General features: G+C 36.6%; 1 protein-coding gene across 14 annotated transcripts in view; it reads left to right on the top strand.

Moving 5' to 3' along the window:
* Positions 1-10,978, top strand: part of LOC131061795 (LRR receptor kinase SERK2) — a 161,299-nt gene extending 150,321 nt beyond the window's left edge. For all 14 annotated transcript variants that reach the window (XM_057995631.2, XM_057995627.2, XM_057995630.2 and 11 more), the window contains one exon: positions 10,308-10,978. In XM_057995631.2, the coding sequence (XP_057851614.1) occupies positions 10,308-10,622 (315 nt within the window). In that variant the 3' untranslated portion in view covers positions 10,623-10,978. The remainder of the gene's footprint in view (positions 1-10,307) is intronic.
* Positions 10,979-12,519: the final 1,541 nt, after the last annotated feature.

The raw sequence follows: 12,519 nt of genomic DNA, 5'->3' as shown, positions 1-12,519 counted from the left end.
CACCGCACGACACGTTGCATGACTCAGAAACGCACCAGGTTGTTTCTTTCCTTTTTGTTGTTAATTTTGAATATTTTCAGTTTGATTCTGGATGTTTTGGATAAACAACCTGTATATGGATTGACCATGGACCCTACAAACTGCCCCAACTGTTAATACTGTCAGATGTCTTGGTTAAACTCGAAAGTGGCCCACTGAAATTTTTTCTTTCGGAGTACAAAGACAAATCAGCTAGACTTAGGATCGTGCCTGTTACCTTGTTACTGCTGCACGCACTGAGAAGTCATCATGGTTCAGGGATGCAATTGAATAGTCCACATTTTGTACAGTCGATTCTTCCTTGTACATAGTTAGTTTGGTTTTCATTTTTGTTTTAGAGTAGTTTGCTTTTGTATTTTTAGCTTAGATTTCATATTTTCTGCTTTAGAGTAGTTTGCTTCGTTTTGTGGTGTAGGTTTGCTTTCGTAGGGGTTGTTTCCCTATCATTTTTGTAGGGGTAGGTGTGTTTTTCTCAGTTTTGGTGTATGAAATTAGGATGTTTTCCAGTCTGTTTCTCAAATGCCGACTTTGGTAGAGCACCTAATTGACAGTTGCCCCCCCGTAGTTCATTTGGTTTAAGGTTTATTCATTTTAAAAATCTAGTTACCTATTGGATATTGTCACCAACATTGCGATCACTACACATCATACACTTAATATTGCTTAGGCATGTTGTTTTATCAAAGGGAAGTCAATGCAAGTGAAAAATCTGAAGCTCTGCTTCAACGACCACCGTAACGCTCAATCCCATGTAGGCTTCATTGCTTACTAGCCAAAGTGAAAATGAAAAGAAAAAGAGAGAAAATCAAAAGAAAAGAAATTGAAAAGCAAAGAAATAACAAAAACTGTTTGGCTTTGGGAGTGCAGATACCTCTATCGGTATTCAAAAGGAAAATTTACCGGAAATAGAGCAATCTCTGTGAGTTTATAGGCGATAACCTCCCCGGTGCTATAGACACTCGCTGGCGGCGAGGCAATATTCAGGTTGCTTTTGGAGTAAGAGTCGCCCTACCTAGCTTGCCATGACCGAACAATGATGTCACAACTTTCTTTAAGCTGGAATGAACTTAATTGCACACACTTGATTCCCAAGATTGGTGACTTGACTCAATTTGTAACCTCATTTTTACTTTGAATGTCTTTTGTCATTTGGTTTGGTCTGTGGGGTGTTAACTAGAGAGTTTGGGTTCAATGCGGATAGTCATCCTTGAAATAATTAGGAACATTTCCCAACTGAGTCGCGATTTGTTGTGCGTCGCACCTCCACGCCCAGTCTTAGACAGGGACCTCGCCTAGCTTGCTTCGTAGAGGAGAGAGAGAGATAGTCTCAGACTTCACACAAAGGTTAGGGGCCAAAATCAAAATGAGGGTCGTTTTGAATGTGAAAACGACTCTGCTAAAGTTGTAAAAAATCCCAAAAATAACCTCGAGAAAAGCCTTGAGTCTATAAAATGGCAATTTGTTTAAAGCATTCGAGCGTATTCTTTCAACATCCCTGAGATTGCCGATCAAAATGCCAAAAGAGAGAGCATTTAAAAAACATCAAGGCACTCATAACCATTTTCGAAATACAAATCTGCGTTTTAGGTGTAAGAGGGAGTGAAGTCGTTCTTTTCAGTCGTTGCCCTTGCCGAATTGAACAAAAATATTGAAAATAGTGTGATGTCGAGGGCAATGAAAGTTCTTTTCTTTAGGTCTTCATTTTGTGTGTTCTATGTGATTTCGCTTTGAAAGTCCCAATGTTTGGGCCAAATTTTTGTATCTAAATCTTGCTTCAAAGTGTCGAGAGATCAAAATCCAAGTTTGCATGTTCTGGTTTGAGGGGAGGCAAAGTCATATTTTGTAAGACCAAACAAACCCTTGATAAATATACTGAAATTGAGAGGTTAAAATGAACAAAGGCGATCCTTGTTTTTAAATCGCTTTGTCATTCCACCTTATGAAAATACCGATGAAAATATCGAAAGGTGTCAAGGCATAAATAATGAAAATGAAAATAAAACAAAGTTCGAAAGGGCATATGTTTTGATAAAGCCAATAGAAGTCCGACTTCATCTGTTAATACCGAAAGAAAGCCCGATAAAAGTCGATGTCAACATTCATGAAGGGGGCAAATCATCGTTTTATATGCTCTTTCCGCCTCATGAAGTGCGAAAGAAGTGTTGCAGAGCAGTATATGAGCTTAACTGGAACTGTAACCAGGCATTAGGAGATGCTATTCTATTATTTCATGATCTTCCGGATATAATCTAAATCCTTTTGTAAGACAGTGAGTCTTCCCTAGGGTTGTATCCCTTGTTATTATGTTTTGAGCAATGAGCTCTAGGCAGTGTGCTTGAATGCATGTGCATTCCCCAGCATGGTGTAATGAAAAATATAAAAAGAAATAAAAGTTCAGGTTGGAATGAAACGAAACAAATGTTTGACCTTTTCCACCAAAGAGACCAAGGCAAAATACATTTTCTCGAGCCTCTTAAAAATGCCCACGCATGAGTGTTATGAAGTCCTTCCAATACCGAGCAAAGTGAAAATCAAAATGAGAAAGTTCGAGCTTCTTTTAATGGATCATTTTTGTTACATCTCCCTCCAAGCCTGATAAGAACATCGAAACTCCTAGCCCAAGCAAATATTGAATGGGGGAGGTGAGGTATGATAGTGTAGCTTAGAGAAACTAGGCTCATTGTTGGTGTTTTAAATAAAGACGAGCAATCCCCATACCCAATATTCATTGGGTATCGAATGTAGTTTCGTAAGAAAAGCCTAGAATTTTAATATTATCTTGGTTATTATCATGTTTGTTATAACGATCTTTCATTTTCGCATGACAATATTGATAAGCTCTTAATGTATACCTTGATAATAGAGCTTTCTTTTTTGGAGGATTGATGCCAGATTTCCCAAACTCGCCGCAAGTCAGGCGAGTTTGCCAAGTTGGCGAGTTGAGCCAAGCTCGGCGAGTTTTGACAACTCGTGACCCGGACTTGGCAAGTTTTGCTCATAACTCGCTTGACTCGGGCGAGTCAGGTGAGTTATGGTAAAACTCGCCGAGTCTGAGCTCCAGGACTCGTGCCGCGACATGTCAGACATGGCAGACAAAGAGGCTGAGGCTGTGGCTATGGCAGAGGAGGAGGATAGAGCACGATCCAACACAGGAACAACTGATGTTGATCATTGTGGCACCTCACAGGCGGAGACTATGGCTACTCAGTCATCTAGGACCTACCTTAGACACTTTTGTAGGAGGCAGACAGACTACTCTGAGGCTGAGGTTGAGGATGAGCTAGAGCTTCTATTTGATAATGTTATAGTGTCTTTAAGCTTTATTCAATAATGGGTTCATGAAACAAGTTTTAAATCATTAAAAATCTCTAAATTTAAAGGGTTTTTTTATTTTGCTGAGTCATTGTCGAGTCGTCGCCGAGTCATAGCCGAGTCACGAGTCGAGTCGGCCTTGCCGAGTCCGAGTCTGGGAACTTTGATTAATACCACTGGAGGGAATCATCTACAGAAAAGTGAATTATTAACTCGTGAAATAGCTCAAATAGTGGGATCAATGAAATTTGTTGATGAAGTCCAATGTACAAGACCAAGGGTGTGATCATAGAATAGAGCCAACAAAGGACATGCCATTCGACCAGATGAAAGATACAACCACAAAATAGAAGGACCAAAGCGATGCTGTTTCAAGGCAACAAAACACACAAAATGCCACAAGGATATGCAAAATCAGAAATGCACAGCTAGAAATAGCAAAAATTGAATCTGCTTGCAAAACAAATGCTTTATTGTAAAATTTCTACCTGTGGGCCCCATTTATGGAATTTAAAAACAAAGGGGATACAGGTTAGTTATTTCTTAACTACTTGATTTACCTTGAGCTCAAAAAAGTCTTATCTTTTGGCAAAATTTATTGGGAACAGTTGTAGGTAGCTGAGGAAGTGTTGAAAAGGGGCAGCTGAGAAGTTATGAGAATTACTAGGCATGGGCTAAAGCTCGTAGAGCTTCTAGAAGGCAGATCACAGCCATTGGATGGATTTAATCCTGGCCTTTGATGCAAAATGTAAAACCTATAAAAGGCCAATGCCTTTCTCTTTGAAAGGGGTTAGATAGTTAGAATTTTAGAGCTAGATAGTTTGCAGATTAGGAGTAGAAGTAAAATAGGGTAGAAGCCTTTGAATAGGTATTGTTGTGATGGCAGTTGAAACAAATAAATAAACATTGAAGTATGGTGTTTGTCATTTTGTTCTCTTCTGTTTGCATGGTTTCTCTTCATCTAGTTAGAGTTCAATGATTTAATGGTGAAGGTGTGAGGGTATTTGATGTGATTTCAGGTTCATACCATTGGAGGCTTGCTGATTGTAGGTCTCCATGTATGGTTAGTGTGAACGCTATTATTGTTCCTTAGTTCAACTGTGGGTATTTGTCTTAGGTTGCGCCAGAATTGGGTGCCTAAATAGATATCCATAGTCTGAAAATCCTTTTATCCCTTGGAACTTGCACTATTCTTGTGGAGTTGTGAATGTATCTTTGGCTAAGTAGGAATTAGTTTATTTCCCCAATTTATTTATTTCCTTTTGTTATTTATTTCCCCAATTTAAGAATCAAAGAATCATCAAATGTAGGCGAGCTTGTAGCATTTGTAAGCCCCCTCGTGTTTACCAAAAAAACACATCAATCACTGAATTATCCTAAGCAGTCAAGACTTGACAGTTGGAACCTTGAGGTTATCCCCTTTGATCAATCCGAACAGCATTAGGGATTTCCTTATTCAAGAGAGGATAGGATACTCAGCATTCTATTTGGTGTTGACAAAGGAATAGCACACACTTTTACCTCATCAACACTAATGATGAAGAAAGTCTAGCCGACCTAGACACAAGATAAAAAATTAAATGTAGACCCTAGCGCTCAGCAAGTCCTTAAGGATCCTTTAAGTGCACTCATTACTTGTCCATCAACCCTTCTAAAACCTGCTCAAAGGAGATTGAACACTTAAGTCGGCCCATGTGAAAAAAGAACCCATGTTTTAAATTGAAAAAGCAAAGCCTAGGTTGGCTCAAATCAAGGAGGGTTAATTTAGTTATTTGGATCCCATAAAGATGGACAACAAAAATCATTTCAATATCAGTTCAAAGCACTTCACATAGAATTAGAAATGTAGAGAACCAGCGAACTCCATTAGAAGAGATAAAATTACTTTGTCAGTTAGAAGCAATACTCTTCCAAGTGAATTGTAGCTGAGGATAAGTGAATTCCATATCAGATAAGATGAATTCCAAAAGAATGTAGCAGTTTACAGGCAGATCAAGGCAAGGGTGTGAATTCCACACCAAAAGACGAAGTAAGTCCTGAAAGAAAACAAGTTCTTTTAGAGTGTCAACAGAAGTGATAGCAGATCAGACCTGAGTGAATCCAAGGAGCAGAGTAAAGAAGCAGAATCAAATTCAATTGCAGACCTAAATAACATCAGTTGCAACCCTATGGTTTGGATTCCATCCAGCATTAAGGCAAAATCCTGAAGTCCTGTAGCAAACACATCAAGGACTGATTTACTGTGAGTGTGAAATTCTGATATATAGGTGCAAATTGAGCAGACCAGGTTCTGATTTTCAGATTCGACCCGAGTGATGGCAATTTTCATCATTTTTCCTCAGTCAAAATCATCATTTCCAGGCTTGAAATGCATTTCCAGATCTGAAAGCGAGGGTTTGATTCTTGTTTGATGGAGGGATTAGTGTTGTTTCGTTTGAGGATTAAAAATTTACAAGTTGAAGATTCATTTCATTTTTCTTAGTTTAAGTTGTGTTCTTTCCAGGTGGGACACAAAGAGACACGAAGATTCATTAACATGAGGAAAGGGTGGACTTATCAACATGAAGGACATATTCCACATTTCAAGGATCAAGGAGCATCAAGGATTGGGCGATCCAAGCAATGGAATTCATCAAGAACATGAGAAGGAATACCTTGACAAGGAAGTGTAAAGATTAACATAAGGATACCATTATCTTGAATTTCCTTTGGAAATCCAAGATCCTAAGTTTGACATATGAATTCACGTCAAGGAAATCAATTACATCAAAGGCATATTTCACATGCAAGAGCTACACCTAAGGAAAGGTGAATTCATGACATGATGGACATGAAGGCAAGATAGGGACAACGCAAGGAGAATTCCCTAACATGAAGATGAAATCCCAAGCATCATGAAGAATGTCCAAGGGAGGAGTCAATGTGTCCAAGATCAATGCAAGGTATCGCCAAGGATTCCAAGGATGAAAAGGACATTGTAATATGTTCCACATTTAGGAACTTCACCGAGGATTCAAAGTCCAAGATAAGGAATGGCAAGATCAAATCTCATCAAGGAAAGACTAGTCCATGGCATGATGAATATGAAGTTTAAGGCAATGAATTCCCTAAAATGAGGATTCAAATGCATCATGAAGAAGGAAAACTCCCAAGTTAGGAGTGTAGAACACAATTCTTCTACTGAGAGGGAGGGGGGGGGTGAAGTAGTAGAAGAGATAAAACTCAAATCCTTAACCAGTTTATACTTTGATGAAGTCTATTCAACTTCGATCTGAAAACCGAAAGAAATTAAAACTGAAATCAGAAAGAGATGCAACCACACAATGAAGCCAATGCACAAGGAATACATGGAAACCCTGGATGGGAAAAAAACCATGGTAAGAAATACTGCTAGGATCGACTGTCCTAATCCAGCCTCACAATGAAACTTAATCACAACGTTTTAATGGCATCAACCCTATGGAGTCACCAAACCCCCTTTTATAAGAGCACTAACTCTTTCAAATATGACCACCCACTCAACAATCTGAGCACCAACCCAGCACCAATCACATTTACAATTTACAAGTGATTTTAGCCTCAAAAGTTTTACACTTTAAAATATAAGCAAGTTATTACAATCTGAATATTGTCAACCTTAATCATTTTGTGTAGAATTGTTTCTTTTGATAAGTAGGCTCTGCAAGAAAGCTTCTGAAAATCTAAATGCTGTCAATGGTACCAAGAATTTGCACAAGAGAACTGAATTCTTCTTACTGTCAAATCATTAAACACTTGCAGACAAACATCTAAAACATATCTGTTATCAGCATCCTTCAGAATAGACTTGAAAGAAAACTGTTATACCTGATCACTGCAAGAAGATTCTCAAGCTTTTGCACTGCACACACTTTCCTCACTCATCAAGATCTTCTAATCAAATTCTTCATCAACAAATCTTTGCACTCTTTATTCATAAGTGCACTCTTCATTCATTGAGTTCTCAGCACTTACTAATTCTTACACGTTACTCTTCTCAAGAATCACGTAACACATATTCTTCTTTCATCAGCGTGCATGATATGTCTCTGTTTACACACAATTCTTTCATTTCATACTCCTCGACTTACCATTGATCTCAAGCAACTTATATAACATATCTTTTTCTCTATCGACAAGAACTAGAAGTTTTAACTGCCATCGGTAGTTACAACTGTCCACTTTAGTTACAACCAACAGCTGGTTCTTATAACTTAATGCTTACATCAATATGTTTACACGTATTTCCAATGCATGAACATTTTCCAGGATCGATAGAAGAGATTTTTAATAACACCAAAGTATTTAATGAAGACTTAAAGATCAGTTTGATGGTTATAGATTAGTTGTAACTACTGCCAATTAATCAAAATGGTGACTTTAACTACACAACCAATCTAATTACAAACACAACCATTGATGACTTACTCATAGACACTGCACAATGTATAAATAAGGTTTATCGTGGATATATTGTTTAATTCATTTGCTCGATGCAAATATAAATCTGATACACATAAATAAGGGTTCGATCAATCAATGTGTGTGAATAATGCTTCTGCATTTATACTGAAACACTTTCGATAGTCAATAGATGTATTTTATGTCACCACAAATATTATTTCCTTCATATCTTCGCCTGTCTGAGATATAAACAATCAAATTCATGAAGACATAATCAAATAGGAACAACAGTGAAGTCTGCTTCCCATGCATTTATCAAACTTCATTTTAGCCAAGGTATTGCTACCATCATCAACTTTTAAACTAACGTGTATAAATTTTCTGTCTTCTGTTCTTGACACACGCTGATCATAACACAGTTATAATAAATCTGAAGGAATGTATACCTGTCAAGATATTCGACTGCATACAACAGTGTCTGATGTTTGTCTGATATAATAGAGAGCAAATCTAATGGTGTGATCTGCACTGGTATGTATTTCTGAACTTGACATCGATGACAAAACATTCTTATCACGGAGATGAAATTATGCAAGTGTGATCAAGGAAGCAGATAGATTCAGAAGAGTTAATAAAAGTTAGAAGCTTGATCACCCAAAGATGATACAATTTGGGAATATGCCCCATCTTCATCATGTTAAGCAACTAGATAAAGTTGAGTATCAATAGATATTGCTCAATTGTATGGACTGTTGTGTGTAAGGGATTATATTGCTATAATACATTTCATTTCTGGAAACCTACTATTCATTTCAGCAATTCTGATTTGTGACAAATACAATTACAAATTGTTGAAATTGTGTGTGTTATTTGATCAGATATTACATAATATTCCATTAGGGGATTTTACAGTCTCAAGAAGATCCAATATTTTTTATTTTTATTTTTATTTTTTTCATTTTTATTATATTAGTATATCTCTTAACCTACCAATTGTCTTTTTGGACCAAATTGGCACTGTCTGGGACCTGAAACCTGCTAGAGGAGTTAATTCAAGACGTATCAAACAAACATAAGCATAGACATATGTCTCCTTTAAAAAAAATCAGGCCACGTGCTCACAAACACAAAACTAATGACGTTGTGAAAAGTTGACCACACAAGAAGAGAGAAAAGAAGACAACACACTCAGAAACTGAGAAAGTTGCTTCCAATCAAGTGAGAGGCTACAAGGAATGGCAAGACCCTCAGAAAGCTAATGATCAGGAAAGGCAGATATTCTGAATAGCATTGGATGAATCTGGCACCTGCCGAAAATCTCCTGCTGGAATTTGACGATTCCAGAATGTGAAAAAATCCAAACTTGGTACATGTAGAGTGTGTCATTAAGCGACTGAACGGCAACCAAACTGACCATGAGATTCAAATTTGTGTAATAGCACCAACTCCACAGTTTCCATTTTCATGAAAAATATACATGTAATTTGTCTTGTATGAGCATGTAGGATCAGAGCGTTCATCTGGACTCATCATAGCTAATTATTATAAAATAGTTTTCAGTTGCTGTTGAACAGTCCTAAGATTGTGTGATAAATTTCAGTCACTCCTATCAAGTTAGTTATAATCAGAGTGACGTTGTGTGTATGCAGAAGCAGTTTTTAGAGATGTGATAGTTATTTACTGAAGGTGTAACTTTCAAAGCACCTCCGTTCAAAGGTCGATGTTCAGACTACTTTCAATATTTTTATTTTTGATACAGAGAGTGGACCCCAATTCACAATTAACACTAGAATTATTTTTAATTGTAAATTAAAATAAATAACAGAATGAAAAAAATCTGAAAATGCCTTAAAAACGAAACAGTAAACCAGAAAATATAATAAAGAATATCAAGTTGCCACTGTTGAAAATATGTCTTTTAACACCTGCTAACCCTACCCAAACGCCTACAAACTCCGGTTGAACATTTACAAACCCCATCTGAATATAAAACTCAGAAAACACAATTGAAATTAACAGAATGGGAAGATTTTCCAGGTGAACAGAGTTATCAAATTGTGGCTTAGTTTACCTCCAAAAATTACGAGTTTTGGCGAACTAATCAGCAATGGCAAATTTTTCTGAATAATCCTGTGACGAGTTAGTCCGATAATAACGCCTTAACAGTTTTGACTCGCGAGTTTTGCAAGTTATTTGCGAGGTTCACAACTATGATTGTAATTATTATAACTCATTAGGTCTATGATTGTCCCGATTGCACAACTAATCTGCTCTACATAATCACTTTCCAGACGTGATCAGTATGTCAATTGCGTGGAACAGTGTGAGTTTCAACACTGATTTTAGCTTGGAAAACAATCTATATAATGATGTGTTGAAGTGTATTCTCTTGTTTTGAATATGATATGGATCGATGAAGATGGATGGCTTTAAAATTACACAGTTGAATTCTAATAAATTGTTTTATATTAATTATTTTTTCTTTGTTGAAATATCCACTAAAATATTTTATTTTGTTGTGATTAATGACACAGGTCAAAAAGTTGGAAAGAGAAAAATGTTTGGATGCAATTGTAGATGAAAACCTAAAGCAGAACTCTGATGCAAGAGAAGTTGAGACCATAATTCAGGTGGCATTGCTATGCACACAAATCTCACCAGAAGACCGGCCCACCATGAGCAAAGTGGTCCGCATGTTGGAAGGAGAGGGTTTAGAGGAACGTTGGAAAGAGTGGCAGCAGGTTGAAGTCATTCGCCGACAACAAAATGAAATGATACCTAGGAGGTTTGAGTGGGTTGAGAATTCACTGTATAACCAGGATGCAATTGAGCTCTCTGGTGGAAGATAGATATTCCACCTGCCTATTCTCTCTCTCTTTGGAACTTTGAGGTCGTTTCCTGGTTTCAAGAAATAACAAACCGGGCAAGATGTGTTGTACTATTGTTAGTAAAACATTGTAATTGTTGAAGCAGAAAATTGAAGCGTTGCGCAAATAGAGCAAAAGAAGAAAAGGTAACTGTCAAAAATAAGTTGCTTGATAAAGAGTTTAAAGAGCAAGATTGACTTTATTTGCAAAATCATGTGTATTTAAACTTGAACTAAAGCAGTCAATGGGCAAAATTACAAGATAGTAGGAAAAATTATTTCATTTAATAATTACTCTGTATAAATTTTGAATTAAATGCTCAAATATTAATAAATTATTTTAGGGGAGTATGATGGTTGATTGTAATTGATTTATTATTTATGAATATGAAGATTTTTCTCCTTGTCTGTGTACAAGATAATATTTTTAAATTTGTTCTTTTTTTACTAATAAGAATTTAGTTGGAAGCACTTGTATGTATAATAGTTAAATTAATCTATAGAAAAGACTAGAAATCTCAATTAATATCAATATATGTTTTTACAATTGTGACTCTAATGATCTATTGTTTCATCAATATATTTATGATTTTGTATTGATTATTCATGACATTAAATTATTATAGGCTTATGAAAAGCATAAACATAAGTAGGTAGTGAAGGATAACTACAATAATAATAACAAGAATAACTTACTGAATATTTTGTTACATCCCCCCTTATAGAAGCTTATTTTCATGTAGGGCTTGTATGGAAAAAATAATATAAAAAATGTTGGCAATTGACACTCATCTAGGTTCATGGTGTTGTCATTGATGGCAACACACATCATTTTGGGTTGGATACTTATCCGGTATCCTATGGTATTCAAGGTTTAACATCCGACATTCAAGGAAACCGAAAAGCAAGGGAAACTGACAAACTAGGAATCGGTATTTGGAGGCCGACATAGAAGATTGATCCGATAAAGGTTTTAGCGCTAACGGTCACGAAGATTAATGTTTATATTTTTGTCTAGGCCAACATATATTTATCTTTTGTAATATGATTGTAAGCTAACATAAGACATTCATGTTTATGTATGTAAAGGGTATATAAGTGAGTTCGGTTAAGTCATTTTGGGATATAGATGTGATAGGTTATGTGATATTATGCGAGCAAGATATTGATCGACAAAATGCGAATGTAATGATTTGTTGTCGGTCTTGGTTATTTGTCAAGAGGGTTGGGAAGCGAACAAGGTTACCAGTAAGGAAGGAGACAACGTTAACCGGTACAATCAGTACTTAAACCGAAACTCATCCAACATATTAGATGTACACTCGGAGTTCAAAATTTTGTCTGTATTTCAGTATTTTATCTGTACTCAGTGAGAGTCTTTTGTGATGAGCAGTGCGCTCTAGGCAGTGTGCCTTCTTGCATGTGCATGCCCCCTTTTTATGTAATATTTATTCAACTGATCAGTGGAATTGTGGGTCACAAATCCCACCGTGGTTTTTCCTGTTTAAGGTTGCTTTGTTCTTTATTATATCTTGTTTATATGCATATCGGTTGTTAATTGGAAAAGTATCTAAAGGAATTAAATTATTAATTACCGGTAGAACATTGATTCACTCCCCCCCTTCCCCCCCTAGTGTTCTTGGATTCGAATAATTGGTATTAGAGCCTAGTGCCTCAAAATAAGTCTAACAACTTGAGGAAGATCCTGCATCCGAAATCCATGGAGATGAGTTTGAGGAAAGAACTTGAAGTTGCACTTGAAGACTATGATTCTGAAAGATTGAAGAACATGAAATTGCAAGATGAGTTGAGATCTGCAAAAGAATTCATCCTTACTCTGCAAGATGAGATGAGATTTGCAAAAGAATTCATCCTTACTC

This window comes from Cryptomeria japonica, chromosome 4, assembly GCF_030272615.1.
Source record: "Cryptomeria japonica chromosome 4, Sugi_1.0, whole genome shotgun sequence".
Classification (NCBI taxonomy): domain Eukaryota; kingdom Viridiplantae; phylum Streptophyta; class Pinopsida; order Cupressales; family Cupressaceae; genus Cryptomeria; species Cryptomeria japonica.
Note: the sequence above shows the minus strand (reverse complement) of the source record. Positions and strands in the feature narration are given on the sequence as shown.